The sequence below is a fragment of the Schistocerca piceifrons genome, chromosome 4 (assembly GCF_021461385.2).
Source record: "Schistocerca piceifrons isolate TAMUIC-IGC-003096 chromosome 4, iqSchPice1.1, whole genome shotgun sequence".
Taxonomy (NCBI): domain Eukaryota; kingdom Metazoa; phylum Arthropoda; class Insecta; order Orthoptera; family Acrididae; genus Schistocerca; species Schistocerca piceifrons.
In genome coordinates this window covers 711842642-711863138 of record NC_060141.1, presented here as the reverse complement: position 1 = coordinate 711863138, position 20497 = coordinate 711842642, and the positions used below count along the sequence as shown (strand labels likewise).

The following is a 20497-nucleotide window of genomic DNA, read 5'->3' as shown; positions in this document are numbered from 1 at the left end:
TAGCCATTTTGCACTTCCTGTCGATCTCATTTTTGAGACGTTTGTATTCCTTTTTGCCTGCTTCATTTACTGCATTTTTATATTTTCTCCTTTCATCAATTAAATTCAATATTTCTTCTGTTACCCAAGGATTTCTACTAGCCCTCGTCTTTTTACCTACTTGATCCTCTGCTGCCTTCACTGCTTCATCCCTCAAAGCTACCCATTCTTCTTCTACTGTATTTCTTTCCCCCATTCCTGTCAATTGTTCCCTTATACTCTCCCTGAAACTCTGTACAACCTCTGGTTTAGACAGTTTATCCAGGCCCCATCTCCTTAAATTGCCACCTTTCTGCAGTTTCTTCATTTTTTATCTACAGTTATTTTTCCAAATATATATATATATATGTGTGTGAAAAAGCTAGTCTAAGCAACCAAGCCACATTGTTCACATGGTCTTCTACATTAAAAGAAATTCAGTCATAAAAAATTTTAATTCAACTCTTAGTTTAAAGTGTCTTGTTAAAGTTTTACCTGAAGACAAACATATAAGCTGTGTAGAGCAGACATGCTTTATGCCTGCTCCCATAATCTTCACACAATAACAAAAATAATCAGCACTGAGGAGGGCAAGAATTAACGTAACTGATTTTTTTTTTTTTTTTTTTTTTTTTTTTTTTTTTTTTTTTTTTACAGCTTCATTAAGAACACGTTTAGATTTGGCAGAATCATCTTTATTGCTCAAGTGCTTATCTATGCAGGGTACAATGGCTGGAACTACAGTTTGGTATTTTATTTTTTATTAGTGACACTATTCCTAGTGTTTTACCAGTCACTGTCTTGGCCCCACCTGTACCAATACCAATGCAATTATTTCAGTTGAGATGATTTATTTCAAAAAATGGTTTATCATGTTAAAAATTTCTTTTCAGTGGTGGTAGTTGGCTGTGATGGACACATGTGCAAGCAAGTAAGTCATTTGTACTCAGCTTTAGGTAAATCACGTGGCAGACTTAGGTTATTTGGAATCTAGCTATAGCGCACGTCATTTATGACGTGCGCTATAGCCGAGTTTAGGTTCATTCTGCGCATCTGACATCACAAAACACAGTCAGCCAATGAACAGAGAATGACGTTGCCAGAGCTCGACTGCAGTGCAGAGCATGGACGAGTGTCTTCAGTTTTAGAAACGTTCAGTCATAAATAAATTAATTGAACAAAAGCAATGTCTTGATAGCAGACTTTCTTTTACAGAAAGTTTGGAAAAAGCATTCTTTATACCAACTGCTTCATATTCTATTAATTAATTAAACCAAACAAGCAATAAGCCTCCTAATTCAGGCGATAGCAAGGAAAGGTGTTTGTATCATTCTCACTAACTGCTTTTTCGCAATAAAGAACAGCGGTAATTGTTATTTCCTATTGTATTTCGACGAAACGTGAGTAATTCATAGTCATACCAACAGTGTTTGTCGGTATTTTGTGTGATATTTTAAAGTCCTCCAGGAGATGCATTGAATGAAGAGCTGCGTTAGTGTAATGGTTAAAGTGTATGGCTCCTAAACGAAAGGTGCCGAGTTCAAACATTGTTCGGTGCTTAATATTTTCTTTATTTAAAAACAATATCGTAAGTGTCTTACTTCATGAATTTTATTCGTTTGAAAGTAATTTTTTGAAATTTCTAGTGGCAACTAAAATCGACCATATGGAAAGTATACGCTATGTACTTTTACCTCTGCAAACTCTTCAAAACTTCGTGCAATGGTTTACTACATCTAATGCTGCACAATAACTGTGTTGAACATCAAAACAAAATTAAGTCATTTATGGGGGAAGGTATCAGTCAAGAAGATGTGTAAAAATCAAATTTTTGGGCCAAATAGTTTTTATGAAATCGAATGATAAAGTGTATCAAAGCAGTCGAAACACCATGTGTCTACACAGGCGAGTAATGCAAATGATGACAAAATCACGCACATCGCGGAATGCGGGGAGCACGTCTCTGTAGCAGCGAATGGGTGCGGCTGTGGTGGCTTTACTTCATAAACTGCGTGCTCCCCCCTAAATGTAAGTTTGCGAACTATACTATGGTGCTGCTTCTCTTGGCGCGTACAACTGGAAACGCAGCAATCTCCCGCGTCTGGGCGGGCATGCGCGAACCGCCAAGATAAAAGAATTGAACTATAGTCTACTAGGAAATTGTGAACCAAACTTTTGGGCAACCCATATTAGAATGTTGCCCAAGTGTGGAGGACCGATACCAAATAGGACTGACAGGAGATATTTAACATATACTAAACAGAATAGCATCAATGGTGGCAGGTTTTTCTGATCCAGACTAGCAATTTTTGTGAATAGAGGCCTGCAATCCGGCTAAAGTTTTCTTAGAAAATCTCAGTCACCATAATTAAGTGAGGAATCTAAGAATATGCTATTGCCTCCTGTCTATCATACCCTCTGGGACTACAAAGACCGAGATCAGACAAATTACCATGTAGTGGTATTGTGTTTAAAAGGTTTAATCTCACCTCAGCTACAAATAGGCCAGACCTTATCAACAATGTCAGTATAGAAACCGGTATTAGCAATTGTGATGTCGTAGCAACTATGATCAGACAAGAAGGCTTGGAGACTGTTTCTGCTAGACAGAGCAGATAATCAGTTATTAGCATCTCGCTTAGAAAGTGGATCAGCAGTCAATCAGTTCCAGTATGATGGATGACAGGAATTGTGAGCAAATCTGAAGCAGATTGTAAATCGTGGTCTGGCAAGTTGTGTGTCTAGGAAGTGGACAAAGGAAGAAAAAGACCCACTATGGTTTAATAATGAAATTCAAAGGATGCTGAGGAAGCACAGGTTGTTGTCCTCTTTGGTCAAAAGGGAATGCACAAATAATGACAAGCAAAGTTTAGTAGAGATTCGTGCACCTATCTAAAGATCTATGCATGAAGCATAGTCACACCTTACGAAAAGATTTGGCAGAGAACCTGAGAAAATTCGGTGTTACGTAAAATTGCTATATGGGTCTAAGGATTCCATTCAGTCCCTTGTTGACCAATCTCGTGTGGCAGTTGAAGACAGCAAAACAAATGTCAAAGTATTAGATTTAAATGAGTGCCAAAAGTATTAAATTTTACGTTCAAGAAATCGTTCACATGGGAAAATCATACAAACATACCATCATTTGACCATTGGACAGACTCTCACATGGACAATATAGTAATAAGTGTCACCGGCATAGAGAAACAACTGAAAGAGTTGAAAGCAAATAAATCGGCAGGTCCGGATGGAATCCCAGTTTGATATTACGAAGAGTACTCCACAGCTTTGGCCTCTTACCTAGCTTGCTGTTATCTTGAATCTCTTGCTTAGCACAAAATCCTGAGTGATTGGAAAAAAGCACAGGTGACTCCAGTATATAAGAAGGGTAAAACCACAGATTCGCAAAATTTTAGATCAATATTCCTAATTTCTGTTTTCTGCCAAATCCTTGAACCTATCCTCAATTTGAAGAAAATAAACTTTCTTGAGACTGAGAAGCTTATATCCATGAATCGATATGGTTTTAGAAACCTTTGCTCATGCGAAACTCAGCTTGCTCTTTTCTCACATGATATACTGAGAACAATGGATGATGGGCAGCAGGCAGATTCCATATTTTTAGATTTCCAGAAAGCATTTGACATGGTACCTTATTGCAGGCTGTTAATGAAGGTACACACATATGGAATAAGTTCACAAATACACAAGTGGCTCGAAGACTTCTTAAATAATGGAACCCAGTATGCTGTCATCGACAGCGAGTGTTTATCAGAGACAAGGGTCTCATCAAGAGTGCCCCGGGGAAGTGTGATAGGGCTGTTGCTGTTTACTATATACAGAAATGATTTGGCTGACCTGCTGGGCAGCAGTCTGCAGTTGTTTTGCTGATGAGGCCATGGTGTACAGTACGGTATCAAAGTTGAGTGACTTTAGGAAGATACCAGATGACAGGCAAAAATTTCCAGTTGGCCTGATGAATCACAGCTAGCCCAAAATATGGAAAAATGTAAATGTGGATGAGGAGGAGGATCGAACCTGTAGTGTTCAGGTACAGTATTAATAGTATCCTGCTTGACACAGTCAAGCTGTTTGAATATCTGGGCATAAAGTTGCAAAGCAATATAAGATGGAACAAGCATGTGAGAATTATGGTAGGGAAGGCGAATGGTTGACTTCAGTTTATTGGAAGAATTTTAGGGAAGAGTGGTTTCACCTGTAAGGGAGACCACTGGTGTGACCTATTCATGAGTACTGCTCAAGTGTTTGTGGTCTGTACCAGGTCGCATTGAAGGCAGACAACAAAGCAATTCAAAAGCGGTCTGCTAGATTCGTTACCAGTAAGTTTGAACAACACATGAATGTTATGGAGATGCTTCATGAACTCAAATGAGAATCCCTGGAGGGAAGGCGACATTCTTTTCAAGATACACTTTTGATAAAATTTAGAAAACCAGTTTTCGAAGCTGACTGCCGAACAATTCTACTGCTGCCAACATACATTGCACGTAAAGACCACAAAGATAAGATACGAGAAATTAGGGGTTGGGTTGATTTGGAGGAGGAAACCAAACTGCAATGTCATCAGTCTCATCTGATTAGGAAAGGATGGGGAAGGAAGTTGGCCGTGCCCTTTCAAAGGAACCGTCCTGGCATTTGCCTGAAGCGATTTAGGGAAATCATGGAAAACCTAAATCAGGATGGCCGGACGGGGGATTGAATCGTCATCGTCCTGAATGCGAGTCCAGTGTGCTAACCACTGTGGCACCTCACTCGGTGAGAAATTAGGGCTCACATGGAGGCATACGGACACACACTTTCCCTCACTCTATTTGCAAGTGGAACAGGAAAGGGAATGACTAGTAATGGTAGAGGGTATCCCCAACCATATACCATACAGTGGCTCGTGGAGTATCGATGTAAATGATGTGTACAAAGCCATTTGAGCAGTCCTCCTTTCCACACCCCATTTGCTAACGGCATGGAAAGGAACACTAATACATGGTACTATGGAAGATTCCTTCTATCATGAACTTCACAGTGGTTTGCAGAGTATGGGTGTAGATATAAAAATGTGAAATCTTACTCTAAGTTGCTTTCCGGTGAAGAGAGAGATCCAACGGTGATTCACAGAAGATCACTAAATAGCACTATGAGAAATGCTCACGCAATACAGAGCACAAGAGAGAACTAAAAAGGTTAAGACAATTTTTTCTTGTTTTCAGAAAAAACATTTTTGCCAAACAATTTTAACAAGTGGCAGATGCTTACTGGCTTCACAGCCACATCATTTATCTGCAAATATGCTTCTCAAATCTCTAACTGTAATGCACCCTACAGTAAATTGTAATCTGGAGACAAAGTGGATACAAATTAGCAAAAATTTTTCAGATCCTTGTACCTGAAGTGGAATTAATGTCTGTTTGCTAGAGAGAGACCCATGAATATAAGACAGTGCCAAATATTCTCAGCTTTCTGGGGAAACACTCAGTAACTAGTCGTAGACACAGATTTCATTTCACTCTACAGAAGCTTTGTTTGGATTTCTGTTCTAAGCTGACATAGCTTTGAACTTTATAACCACCCTCAACCGAAGTGTCAAACATTATTTACTTACAAGTTCTTTGCTGCACCAAATCCACCAGGGAAGACTACAGCTGATGCAGAATCTACAGTAAGTTCTGACAATGGCTTAACAGGGCCACGGGCAATTCTGGCCGATTCACTCAGAACACTCCTGTTCTCTCCATCAACTGGAGACCCCTGAAGAAGATAAAATGTTCACAAAAAATAATAGTAGCCTACTTCATACTTGGAGGTTGTCACAAAATATAATCACAAATTCATATCAGCACTGTTCTGAAGAGAATTACACTATCACAGAAAAAAAACCTGAAGAAAAACGACTATTTGCAACTAAATTGACCACACAGATCACAAAAACAAATCCAAAAATTTCTAACTTTCAATGTGTGTGTGTGTGTGTGTGTGTGTGTGTGTGTGTGTGTGTGTGTGTGTGGTGGCAGAAGTAGGTGTATTGCTAAGGCATCTTCAAATCACTGGAAGATTACCACTTATGGTGAAATTAGACAGTTAAACAACAGAGAATTAAAAAAAGGAGTGGAATGCTCTGATGAGAGGCATCTAAACAACAGAGAATTAAAAAAGGGAGTGGAATGCTCTGATGAGATATTTATTAAGGTGAACTAGAACAGTTGCATCTAGTTTATGAAGTGTAATTACCTTGATCAGCAGACATTAATTTTTTATCATCATCATAAAATTAAATTAAACAATGGAAAACCCAGGATAGAATGTAACAGTATGATGAAAAGGACAGCTGTTACTCACCATATAGCAGAGATGCTGAATCACAGATAGGCAACACAAAAAGACTGTCACAAAATAAGCTTTCAGTGGACAAGGCTTTTGTCAGTGTGTTTTTGAAAAAGCCCTTGTTGGCCGAAAGCTTATTTTGTGACAGTCTTTTTGTTGTGCCTATCTGTGACTCAGTATCTCCGCTATATGGTGAGTAGCAACTATCCTTTTCATAAAATTAAATTAAATTGATACTTTGCAGTAATGTTGGGGTTTTATTGCCAGCTTTGTAACTTCAATCACAAAATCATTAGTAGGAGATTATTCTCGAAGTCATCAAAATTAAGCTTAAAAGTTGTCTGCCTAGGCACTGCAAACTCATTTTTGATCCATTATGCAGTCTGTATGAAGTAAGTGTTATGCAGTGTAAATTCTGACAAGTTTAATACACATATTTCCTAGGAATTCAAATGTGTTGCATGATACTTGGTTTGCAATAAGATGACACAAAATACTGTTGCTTCTTGCGTCCAGACAGTTTTGCCACTGTTTTTTATCCCTACAAACAGAAAGATTAGAATACATTTCAGTCAACTTTGAACATACAACAAAATCAATGAACCACTTGTAGAGCCCAGTAGTTTTATTCCTGGTCTTTGCATAAAATAAGACAAAGCCACTGAGGCTAATTAATAATTATTTTTGAGAGAGAGTAATGCGTTGAAGAATATAACTATTTTCCATGTTGTTGAACACAGGAACAATATCAAAGTCAATATTTATAAAAAGAGATGGCATAGCACTAGAACAAAACCAAAGAATAAACACATCGTAAATAACATTCTTCACAGAATAAACACCAAAGTCCACTGTGTGATTTCGTTGTGTCACCAGGTGGTTCCTACACAGTCCCCCCTTTGTAGAGCAGAGCTCCGGGCACAAGGATACTTTTATTTTATAATTCTGCCTGCCCTAGAGTGCTTCTCTGAGAACGGTGGGTCTTCCGGTGTGGTTTCCTGCTTCTGGCTTGGCGTGATGAGCTCTGTGGGCAACACCTCTTCCTCATATTGTGTAGGTGGCGGTTCTTCACTGGTGTCTTGATTTTGTTCTTCAGCTGGTGGCCACATGTGCGCCGGTTTAACTATCTCAATGGAAACTGTTTGTTGTTTCCCATCATGATTTATCTGCAGCGTATGTTCATCTCTCCCAAGTACTTTATACGGTCCAGTATATGGTGGCTGAAGAGGTGTTCGTACAGCATCTGTCCTCAGCCACGCATAAGGGTAATCATTAAGCTGCTTGTGAACAAATAGCATGTCGGTCCCATGTCGAGAACCAGGTGTTGGTCTGCTGTGTCACGTGGTTGCGGACTGGTTGTAAGATGTAAGGCATGTCACCCACTGTCGCTTCCGTCAGTCCAATGAAAAATTCTGCCGGTAGCCTAAGGCTCTCTCCGTAAACCAGTTCGGCCATGGATGCACCTAGGTATGATTTGCAGGCAGTTCGGAGACCTAGCAGCACCACTGGCAACGATGAAGTCCAGCTGTCCTTAAGGCACAACAATGCTGTCTTTAATGTCCTGTGCCACCACTCAACCATGCCATTGCTCGCTGGGTGATAAGTGGTGGTGTGGCGATGGTGGAATCACAGAGCTTGGCTAATTGTTGGAATAAAGTGGATTCAAACTGTTATCCTTGATTAGTTGTCACGAATAGTGAACATCCAAAATGGGAGATCCAAGAAGCCAAAAATACTTGAGCTACCGTCTCTGCTGAAATGTCCAATAGTGGAGAAGCTTCTGCCCATCTTGTATACCGATCCACCGATGTCAACAAATACTCGTAGCCTTCCGAAAGTGGTAGATGGCCCACAATGTCCAAATGAACGTGGGAGAACCTCTTTGTTACTGGGGGAAAATCTCCAACTGCTTTACGTACATGCTGTCCAATCTTGTTCCTTTGGCACAGCACTCATGTTGTTACCCAACCATGGCAATCCTTCCTTATACCTGGTCGGACAAAACATTCCAAGAGTCGTTTGATAGCTGCTCTGCTACCCAGATGACTGAGTCCATGTATGCTGTCGAAAACCTCTTCGTAGTTGCCTTGGGACGAAAGGCCTGGGTTTGTTCGTAGCTACGTCGCACCATATCTTCACATTCGCATCCACCAGCTGGATTAATTTTAACTGAAGTCTGGTTGTTACGTCCTGTAAGTACTATTGGAGTTCTGCATCATTAGCTTATGCTGCGGCTAATTTATCATAGTCTATGGTTTGTGAAATAACTGAGACCCACGACAGTAAATCAGCGACTATGTTTTCAACTCCCTTGATATGCTTGATATCTGTAGTAAATTGATTGATGTGTTCTAAGTGGCGAAATTGACGTGGAGAACAGTTATCCTGCGACTTACTGAATGCAATTTATGGTCGGTGTACACAGTAAATACCCTTGCCTCTACATACGGCTAAAGTACTGGATAGCTTCATATATCGCTAACTGTTCTCTGTCGTATGCACTCCATTTCCTTTGTGGTTCTGTAATTTTTCGTGAAGAAAAGCCCAAAGGCTGCCATTTGTCGTTTACTTTCTGGTGCAGTGCAGCTCCCAACGTGTCTTGGCTGGCATTGACTACTACTGGCAGAGGTGCTTTTGGTACCGGATGAGGAATAAGTGCGGCTTTTCGTTAAGTCTGCCTTTATGTGTTGAAATGCTCTCTCCATGTCCATGTTCCATTGCTCATTTGCCATTTGCATTTTTACCTACGAGAGCGTCTGTCAAGGGCGCTTGTACCGGTGCAGCTCACAGCAAATGCTGTCTATAGAAATTTACCACGCCTAAAAATTTTCCGAGTTGATAGTAAGTCTCAGGGTGGATCATAGTCTCTATTACTGCTACCTTGTCCTCTCACGGGCGTATGCCCTCCATCGAAACTTCATACCCTAGGAAAGTCACTTGCCATTTTCGCAGTTCACGTTTTGCTTTGTTGACTATTACTCTGTACTGGTTTATGTGGGTGAACACTGTGGACAGTTGCTTCTTGTGTGCTGCTTCTTGTGTGCTTCTGCCGTCGATGAGATTAATATGTCATCAAGATACGTGAAGCATCCTATCAACCCGCGCAACACTTCATCAATAAATCGTTGCCATGTTTGAGCTGCGTTCTTTAACCCAAAAGGGCATTTGTTTGTTGACGCCCGTATGCTGAGTCTTCGGTACGGCTGCTATCACTTCTGACGCTTCTTCCCCATTAAAGATTGCCATGCAAGCCATCTGTGGATTGCCTAGGGCCGCATGGACTTTGTCTGCTACCTCCAAGAGGTTCTGCATGTTGTCTTTCCCACGAATTACTAGTGCGGCTTTTACTGTGCTTGATAATCGATCTAGCTAAATGTGTTTGAGCGTCACATCTGACAATTCTACTGCATTGACAATATCATGCAAATGCTTCCAAAATTCTGATGGTGTGCTGTCCCCTACATCTTCTTGTTTAAGCACCTGGCATATGCGTTGATTTAACAGTTTATGCATTCTGATGAGTAAAACATTTTTCAGTGTTGCGTATGGTCATTGTGCTGGAGGTCGGAGTACTACATCTTCTGCTGCAGTTGCTGCTCTAGCATCCAGCACATTCACCGTTATCGCTAACTTCATCTGCTCATCATGGATCTTGCTTTGGGCAAACGTGAGCTCAATCATTGCAGACCATAGCAGCAGTTTGTCCGGTAGGAACTTTGGTGTTCAAATTTTTACGTGCTGCATGTTTTCCATCGGGCTGTTGGTTTGTACGACCGCACGTGTGTTTGACATTGGAGTAATAGGCGTCTCCAATGCTAACTTCAGTGCTTCAAGTGGTTCATGTATCTGTTCTTGAAGGTTCACGAGCTGCATCTCTGCATTCCTCCATGAGCTTTCTGAAGTTGCTGAATTCTCTTGTTTGTACATCGTAATTTTCTTTATGTTCAGTGTTTTGGGTCACCAGTAAAGCCACTGAGGCGAATTAATAGTTATTTTCGAGAGAGTACTGCATTCAAGAATATAACTATTTTTGCATGTCATTGAACACAGGAACAATACCAAAGCCAATATATACAAAAAGAGATGACATAGTGCTAGAACAAAACCAAAGAATAAACACATCGTAAATAACTTTCTTCACAGAATAAACACCAAAGTCCACTGTGTGATTTCGTTGTCACCAGGAGGTTCGTACAAGACCTTATGAAAAGTTTTGGAAAGGTCGTGAATATGATTAGGAATGTAATTTTGAATCTATGTACAAACCTTGTACATCTAAATGTAGGAAAAATAAACGAGAAAAGGAGGAGGGACAGTTACTGATTTTCAGATAAGCAAGCTGTTCAAGGATAAAAATCTCTATGACACTGTTGTAAGTGGTGTTAAGTTAGCTTGTATGTCCTTTTTTTCCAGTTTTCACCTGTTTCCTTCAATTCATGATAGCAAGAAACTTAAGACATAATGGAAATAATTATTCTGTAATTTGAGAGACTGAGATGTACCTTGTACTCTAAGTTGCACTTCTTAGACAGTAAAAATGTTGGTTGTCAGTCTCTCATTATGCTAGAAATACACTTAAAAATGTGAAATGAGAAAATGGGAATTGTCACTTCCAGGGTCTGTGACCACCTTGTTGTGGTTAAAAATTTGGATGACAGACATCTGACTTAGATGATTAAAACTGAGATAAAACCTAGGCAGCTAAAAAACTATCTGGTCGTTGAAGGACGCGCCAAGAAGGTTATCACTGCCAGTACTACTAAGATGGGATGAGAAAATGAAGACTACATGGACTAGAGTGTCAATTATCTTCTACCAATGTAACTGGATAGATAAAAATTCTACTCAACAGAAAGTGGTGGGAGAAGACATATAAAAAAAAAAATGCTTCTTGTATGCAAGTTTTCAGAGCCAGTGTTTCCTCCTTCCAGCAGAAGGGTTGAAGGAGAAGGAAGAGGGGTGAAGGAAAAGGACTGGAGACTTCTGGTAAGACTCCCTTAACCCGGGGTTCTGGGTAACTTTTCCACACTCTAACCCTTTTCCTAAACATCTCCAGTCCTTTTTCTTCACCCCTCTTCCTTCCCCTTCAGCCTTTCTGCTGCAAGAATGAGCCAATGGCTCCAAAAGCTTGCAAATTAGAACCTTTTTTTATATGTGTGTTCTCCTGCCGCCACTTGGTGAGTAGATTTTTTATCTACCAAATTACATTACATTGTCAAAAATTGTGTATTTTCATAATTATCTTAAACTATTCGATAAATAAAATATACACACAAAAATTTAAAAATGAACAAGAGTTCAGAGGGAGAAAGTAGCTGGAAATCACTAACGGCACATACCACAGTGCGAGGTACTCCCCCCCACTTCCATTCCAATGCAAAACATTGAGGTGAATTAAATTTTATTATAAAACGCACTTTTCTCCCAAAAAGTATGACTCTTACCGTATTTTGAAATGAACTCCCTGACAAATTAGCTAAAAAACTGACCACATGGGACTAACTTGGAGTACGGGTCTCAGCCCTATGATTTCTACTGTGACGTCAGGTTTTGAAAACCTGTGATTTGAAATGGCAGGCTACCACGATCTCAACAAGCTGAGGACACTCGAGGTGACTGCAGAGGCATGGAATACTTCTCTCCAAGCCTCTTGGAAAGATGCCACCATGTTGTGGCAGCTATGTACATCAGATTTAACTATGAGTTCCCTTTATATCAAGAAGACTTCCCTAATACAGCTGTGGTAGTCTTCTTAGGCTCGCCCACATTTTCACAGCGAGTGCCCCGCTGGCTGATCTGAGACGAGCTGTTGCCTTGTCTCCCTCCCTAGCCCGTATACTTGCAGATGATGGGATAGCAGCTACTGTATTTACTCGAACCTAAGCCGCACTTTTTTCCGGTTTTTGTAATCCAAAAAACCGCCTGCGGTTTAGAATTGACACTCGAAATAAAAATTCCCAAATCTAAGCCGCACCTGAAATTTGAGGACTCGAAATTCAAGGGGAGAGAAAAGATTTAGGCCGCACCTCCAAATCGAAACAAAGTTGGTCCATTGTAATATGAGACACAATATAGGTAGAATGAAAGGCTATACAGCTACAGTAGTTTGGTTCGAGACATAATCTTAGCAGTTAAGCTTTACCAGGTAGCCATTGCTATGCATCAGGCGCTCCGTCCGTATTTATACGAGTACCCTTCCTTTTTCACGTGCTTCGTCTGGTTTGAATCGATTGCTTATTTTGTTTTGATCTGATAAGTGCCGTTTTCTTTGTTATAGGTGTTTACGTCACTCTAAGCTGAAATGCATTACTGTACTGTGTCATGCATTGTTTGTCGCACTCTGATAGTGCATGTTTGCAGCCTGTCGCCGCTCGCAGCATGGCTTGCTTTTTTGAGCGCTACCGCCGCTTTTTAAAAAAAAAAAAAAAAAAAAAGAAAGAAGAAGAAGAAGAAGAAGAAGAAGAAAGAGAGAGAGAGAGAGAGAGAGAGAGAGAGAGAGAGAGAGAGAGAGAGAGAGAGAGGAATCGTCTCATTAGCGAAACAATGGCAAGAGATTGCTATTTGTTGTTACTTACACTGCTGCTTTCTTTGATAATGACCAACAAGAACCAATAACAGACTGCGTATGATACAACATGTTCTGAACGAGAGTTAGGTGAAAATTTTTCTCCGTTTGAAAATCTTTGCGGCGGCTTCTTTAGTACATCAAATTCTGCACAAAAATTTGTCATCTTAGATTTAAAAATCTAGTCAGTTGTCGTGCTTCATTTCTGACTGTATCACTATTAGGCATAAGAATAATACGAATGTAAACATGACACGATACGTATATTCTTCCGCATTTGCTGTTGTCTCACTCTAGTTTCGTAGTTTAATAGGCAGACTTGATTTAAATGAGATAGCAGCAAACATGAAAGAATACATGGCAAAATGTTTATATTCATATTATTCTTATGGTGAAGAGAATGCTGCATGTGATTCATATTTCATCAGGTTCCTATTAGCAACCATCTCTTCTCACAGGTAGGAAAAAATTCAGAACGTAGAGTTGGCCATTTGACAAACATCCCTAACAGTCTTGGCAGTCGGATTTTCGTAGTACATTGAAATTCTGCTACATTCTAAGATGAACAATACGGAATTTGTATTTACTTCGTTGGATAATGTATGAAAATTCAGTGATTGAAACTCGGGGCGGAGAAAAAAAATCTCGTCTTCCACTTTATTTTGTTCTTTAATTTATTTACTGACGCAGAGGTTTTGGCACCAGTATTTATCTTTGTGCCTACAAAGCATGCCTGTGTAGCGCTACATATATTCGACGGCAGAAGTTAGTTGTGGCGGCACCTACGAACATTTTTTCTGAACTTCCGCTTGCTTTGCACTCGATTCTAAGCCGCAGGCGGTTTTTTGGATTACAAAAACCGGAAAAAAGTGCAGCTTAGATTCGAGTAAATACAGTAGCTGCTATCCCATCATCTACAAGTATACGGGCTAGGGAGGGAGACAAGGCAACAGCTCGTCTCAGATCAGCCAGCGGGGCACTCGCTGTGAAAATGTGGGCGAGCCTAAGAAGACTACCACAGCTGTATTAGGGAAGTCTTCTTGATATAAAGGGAACTCATAGTTAAATCTGATGTACATAGCTGCCACAACATGGTGGCATCTTTCCAAGAGGCTTGGAGAGAAGTATTCCATGCCTCTGCAGTCACCTCGAGTGTCCTCAGCTTGTTGAGATCGTGGTAGCCTGCCATTTCAAATCACAGGTTTTCAAAACCTGACGTCACAGTAGAAATCATAGGTCTGAGACCCGTACTCCAAGTCAGTCCCATGTGGTCAGTTTTTTAGCTAATTTGTCACGGAGTTCATTTCTTAAAATGCCCATGTGTCTCAGTGTTCAGAGGAATGTTACAGTGGAGTCGGAACTGTGAAGGTCAACTAACAGGTCTTGAATGTTAGTGGCCAATGCGTTTATGGGTTAGCACTAAGATATCCTTTTAAGTAGCTCATGGAGTTTCTGTAAACCAAGAAGTCAGTGGTGAGAGCTTTAATGTACTGCAAAGCCCATGATATGGTGACCAACTCTGCAGGGTATACACTGCATCCACTTGGCAGAAAATACTTCTTGTGGCCCATTATGTCCACAAAAGCTTAGTCAAAAATATCTACTTTCAATTCATCTTTGTAGATGAACGTCGAATTTGGCTAGTCACGTATAACTGAATGGAATAGGTGTTTGAGAACGGTAGAATCAGAATTTTCCTCAGTGCTACAGGCGAGGTCCAACCAAATTATAGGACTGGGCAGACACCAGGACAGCATGCTGAGAGGAAACTACATACCCAGACTGGAAGGGACAGCTGGGCTTCCGACTGGTTCGATGCAGCCCACCACGAGTTCCTCTCCTGCACTAACCTTTTTATCTCTCAGTAGCAATGGCAATATACATCCTCAATTATTTGCTGGATGCATTACAGTCTCTGTCTTCACCTACACTTTTCACCCTCTTACAGCTCCCTCTAGTACCATGAAAGTTATTCCGTGATATCTGAACAGATACCCCATCATCCCTGTCCCCCCTCCTTGTCAGTGTTTTCTATATATTCCACTCCTCGCCAATTCTGCAGAGAACCTCCTCACATCTTACATTATCAGTCCACCTAATGTTCAAGAGTCTTCTGTAGCACCACATCCCAAATGCTTCAAATCTCTTCTGTTGAAATTTTTCCACAGCTCATCTTCGACTACAAATACAATGCTGTGCTCTAAGGATACACAATCTCAGAAATTTCTCCCTCAAATTAAAGCCTATGATTGATACTAGTAGACTTCTTTTGGCCAGGAATTGGTTTCTGCCAGTGCTACTCTGCTTATGTCCTCCTAGCTCCATCTGTCATGGGTTACTTTGCTTTCTAGGTGGCAGAATTCTTTAACTTCATTTACTTCCTGATCACCAATTTGGACATTTAGTTTTTGCTGTTCTCACTTCTGATACTTCTTATTACTTTTGTGTTTCTTTCATTTACTCTCAATCCTTATTCTGTACTCACTAGACTGTTCATTCCATTCAAGAGAGACTATTATTCTTCTTCATTGTCACTAAAGATAGCAACATAAGCAGCAAATATCATTGGCATCCTTTCACCTCCCATTTAAATCCCACTTTTGAACCTTTCTTTTATTTCTTTCATTGCTTGTTTGATGTACAGATTGAACAGTAATGGCAGAAGACTACATCCTTGTCTTACTCCATTTTTAATCCAAGCACTTTGTTCTTGGTCTTGCACTCTTATTGTCCCCACTTGGTTCTTGTACATATTGTACATTGCCTATCTTTCCGTATTACTTGCTACTATTTTTCTCAGAATTGCAAACATCCTGCACCATTTTACACTGTTAAGCACTTTTTCCAGGTCAACAAATCCTACAAATGTGTCTTGATATTTCTTCAGTCTTACTTTCATTATCAACAGCAATGTCAGAACGGTCTCTCTTGTGCCTTCACCTTACCGAAAGTAACAAGTATAACTGATCGCCTAACAGACCCTCAGTTGTCTTTTCCATTCTTCTGCATATTATTCTTGTCAGCAACTTTGATGCATGAGAGATTAAACTGATTGTGCAATAATTGTTGCTTTGTCGTTTCTTGCAATCTTTGAAATTGTGAGGATAGCATTTTTCTGAAAGTCTGATGGTATATTACCCATCTCATACATAGTTCGCTAAGAGTTACTAGCATCTGGCCCTTAGTGGGGGGATATCAGCTTCTGTCAGGAAGTTGTCTACAGGGCTCACATGAAAGGCTCCATCTGCCAATCATACACCACCGTGGTGGAGGGTCTAACAAGCTCAGTACCAATGGTGCTGCAGGCCCCTAGGCAACATACACAGTCCTGGAGGGATAGATTCAAAGCATTGTAGAATCACTGAAGGACTCTGCTGTCTGTACAGCAGGAGGTGCTGCTGACAAATCTGAGGGTATCAAGTTTCCTCAAGCAGTTTCCTTGAGCTTGCATACAATTGGTAACCACATAACTTAATGTCAAGTAAGAGGGCCAAAACTTTGAAAGTTTCAACAACTAGTTGCTGAAGTAAAATTCTGGGTGTGGTTGCATACTCCTGAGTTGACAAAAGTGTGCGACATGAATTTTAATGGGAGAAAATTGATATCCATGATCCAGGGTCCTGTTGTGCACCTTCTTTGTGGTCTTCTGAAGTAGGCTCTCTGTGATTCACAATGGTTTGGTTTGTTTTGTTTTGTTTTACGGTGCAAAAACAACTAGGCTCATACATGCCCATGCCAGAATTGTAGAACATGAAGATGAAGAAAGGAGTTAAAAATGACTACACATTAATCCCATGTGACGGGACAGAAGACAGCTAAAAACAGGGATGTAGAGATGGTCTATAAAATACGGAGGTCATGAACTAAAAATTAGATGGCCTTCAGCATATTGATATGACACATACAAAGTAAAATGCTGTCGACAGCCCACGTATCATTTGCTAAAACGGCCGATAAGGAAATAGTGGGCTGTCAAAGGTTCAGCACAATGAGCACAAAGTGGTGGGGGAACAGCACTTAACAAATGGTGATGGCTAGAAAGACAGTGTCTGATACTCAACCTAGCTAAAATGATGATCTCACAGTGAGAGGGACAAGAGGTCCTGCAAGATGCTGGGAGAGGCTTAATAATCCAGAGCTTGTTCTCTAGAAGGGAGGTCCTCAGGTGATGCCAAAGTGACTCCTCCTGCTGACAGAAGGCAACACAGATATCATTGGGAGGGAATGTAAGAACATGCAGGCTGAGGTACGAGGACTGCAGCCTTGGCACAACGTCAGCGGCCTCATTTTCTGTCACACAGACATGACCGGGAACACACACAAAATGTCACAGTGGCGCCATCAAGAGTGAGCAAGTGACAATTTTCCTGGACCTGTTGCACTAAGGGATGGGTGGTGTACAGCACACAGAGGCTTTGAAGGGCATTGAGAGAGTCAGAGTAGATGATGCAATTGAAAAGCCTGTGTCGCCGGATGCATTGCCTGGTAATACAGGGCAAAGAACTCTGCTGTAAATTCTGAGCAGTGTCCCGGAAGTCAATACTGAAAAACATCGGTGCTAATGATGGCACACCCAACACCATGGTCAGTCAGAGAGCCATCAGTGTACACAAAGGTACTATCGCAAAGTTCCGTGCAAACTTCGTGAAAATGAAGGTGATAGAGCGAGGCTGGAGTAGTGTCCTTAGGAAGCAAATGAAGGTCAAGGTGAGCATGGTCACCACACGAAACCAAGGTGGTGAAGGGTTCACACCCACCAGGGAAGTTGCAGGTAGTGTGAAGTTAAGCTGCCAGAGCAAGAGCTGAAAGCAAACTCCAGGAGGTAACAGAAGAGGGACATGCCCCATACTGTCACTCAAAGGAGTCATCGAAGAAGGAGGCATAGGATGGGTGGACATGTATGGCAGACAAATGGCATGCATATCTGCTGAGGAAAAAGTCCCTGTGATAGGACAGCAGTGGTTTGGCAGTTTCTGCATACAGACTCTCAACTAGGGTAGTGTGAAAGGAATCAGTGTCCAAGTAGATGCTGTGTTGGTGGATAGTATTGAGACAGCATAGGAATGTCTGATGTGCAGATGCATAAACAAATCACCCGTAGTCTAGTTTCGAATAGACAAGGGACCAGTACAAATGGAGGAAGGTGGTTCGGTCTGCTACCCAGGAAGTAGGATTGTGGACACGTAAGACACTGAGGGACCACATACAGGGGGCTGCCAGATAAGACGCATGGGAGGATCAAGAAAATTTCTTATCGGGCATGAGCCCCAGAAATTTTGCAGTTTCAATGAATGGGAGAGCAACAGGCCCAAGATGTCAATGTGGTGAAAGAAAACAATTGCACCCTCAGATATCCATACAAGAGTTTTGTCAATGGAAAAACGAAACCCACTGTTGATGCTCCATGAGTGAAGACAATCGAGATATCGCTGAAGACGCCACTCAATGTGACAAACCCATGGAGAACTGCAACAGATGGCTAAATTGTCAATGAAAAAAGAGCCAGAGATGCCCCGGGGGAGACAAGCCATTATAGGGCTAATGGCGATAGCAAAGAGGATGACGCTCAGGACGGAACCCTGAAGCACGGTTTTCCTACAAAGGGTGTCCGACAAGGCAGAACTCACACATACCTTGAAAACTCGGTCTTTTAAAAATTCCTGAAGGAAATGGGGCATGTGGCCATGGAAGCCTCACGTGTAGAAGTACAGAGAATACCAGTCCCCCCAGTGTCATAGGTTTTTTCCAACTCTAAAGACATGGCCACAGTTTGGGATTTCTGCAAGAAGCCATTCATGACATGGGTGGACAAATTGCGGTGATGTGTTGGGGGAGGGAGGGGGGAGTCAAAACAGACCAAGAAGAAATGCGAGAGCTCGAAGTGGCTGCGAGAACGCAATTTTGTTTCTGGGAAGCAGAGAACAAGAAGACGCTGTGATTTGAGGAGCGGCCGTAAGGCCATGAACGTTCCATTGGAGGAGAGTTATAACGAGGTAGGGGGAGGAAGGAAAAAAATGAAAGGTTGTCACCTCAGCGGCTGCTGAGTGCCGGCCTTCGAAGACTCACTGCAACAGGGCACAGAGACTTTAGGATCTTGCTTCATGAGATCTACAGAGGCATCGGCATTCCATTTCTGTTGATCTGCGGAGTCCAAGGCAGAAAAACAGCTGGCGGTGTGCATCGGTGACATGGAGGTCGGCTGGCTGAAGATATCATGGGGCGACACTGTCGAAGATAATCTCCAAGTCAGCGAAGGAGAAGTCCATTTGCCTTTGTTTGATTTCTTGGAGACTTTTCTGTTGGCAAAGGGAGACTCAGATGTTTGTTGGCTGGAGGGACGTAGGAACTTTTTGTGGAAGAATTCCTTCTGTCCTTTCTGGCCTGCCAGTTGTGTAGCAGGTGACTACACCCTGGGAGGCACATGTTTGGTAGCTTGTTGCACAGCTAGACGAGGAAACGACTATGCTACCATGACAATGGGCAATTTCACAACCGCAGTGCTGAATTTGAGATCACATGTCTGTGTGGCCATGTCCTTCATGGAGTGAGATGTAGCAAGAACAGTAAAGTAAATGCCAGACAGTAGAACGCAGGGTTTGCGACTAGCCAATAACTTGTGAGCAACTGGGCAAGGTACTTTGTCCTTTACCTTTGCCCTGGACAGCCCGCTCATCAAGATACAAAGGACAATCTCAAGAGGAGATGGCATGGTCACCATTGCAGCTCATACAGCAGAGAGGAGGAGGAGGAGGAGGAGGAGGCAGACAATCGCCCTTGTGCAATGACATCCTGGTCAGACAGATACATTAGGATCTCTGTCTCAATCAGACCATCGAGCAGCCTAGTGTAAATAACATCACAGGAAGAATTCAGAGCAGGATTTCACAGGGCCAGCAATTACATCAATTTCTCAATAAGAAATAGATTTACTGTTGCAAAGGATTGACTGTCTTCAGTAAGTGAAACCACAAGGAACTGTGGTGCAGCTGGGAGGGTCTTTGAATCGGGACCTTCATTCCGTTTACACTTGGTAGACAATGACTGCCAACAGAATGATTGGCTCATTGCAAGAAAATCCCCATGATTGCCAGTGTCTCTGATGGTGCACTCCTTTCAATTGCCCTCCCCCTTCTGAGGGGTGCTCACCTGCCTTAGGTGATTGTTCACACCTCAGGTCACACCTCCCAAACACCTGACAGAGGGTCCAATTGGCAGTTTTGGAAGGTGGCAGCTCAGGCAATTACCCCTCCCTGAGCCTGGCCTGCACCAGGGGGTACATGCAAACCCTACCTGTCAACCCGGGACTGGGAATTACACGTTACTCAGTCAACTGTTATGCATCAGACATGTGAGCCAGCCTTCAAGAGTGCACAGGGAGGAAGAAGAAAAAGAGGAACCTCAAGCGCCAACATGTAGGAAGGATAGGAGAAGGTGAACAAAAAAAGAAAAAGTAACAAAAAATAATGGTGAGACTGCTCTGATTTCAGCATCTGAAAATGCAGAACACATTCCGAAAAACACCCAGGCATGTTCCCCAAGGGGAGGGAAAAAGAATAGCAAGAGGATAGATATGCAGCA

The 20497-nt window shown here is 41.7% G+C and overlaps 1 protein-coding gene across 4 annotated transcripts in view; it reads right to left on the bottom strand.

Annotated features, from left to right (window-relative positions):
* The window catches only part of LOC124795284 (ES1 protein homolog, mitochondrial-like), a 71502-nt gene that overhangs the window by 33821 nt on the left and 17184 nt on the right, over positions 1–20497 (bottom strand). For all 4 annotated transcript variants that reach the window (XM_047259237.1, XM_047259238.1, XM_047259239.1 and 1 more), the window contains one exon: positions 5636–5781. In XM_047259237.1, coding sequence (XP_047115193.1) covers positions 5636–5781 — 146 coding nt within the window. The remainder of the gene's footprint in view (positions 1–5635; positions 5782–20497) is intronic.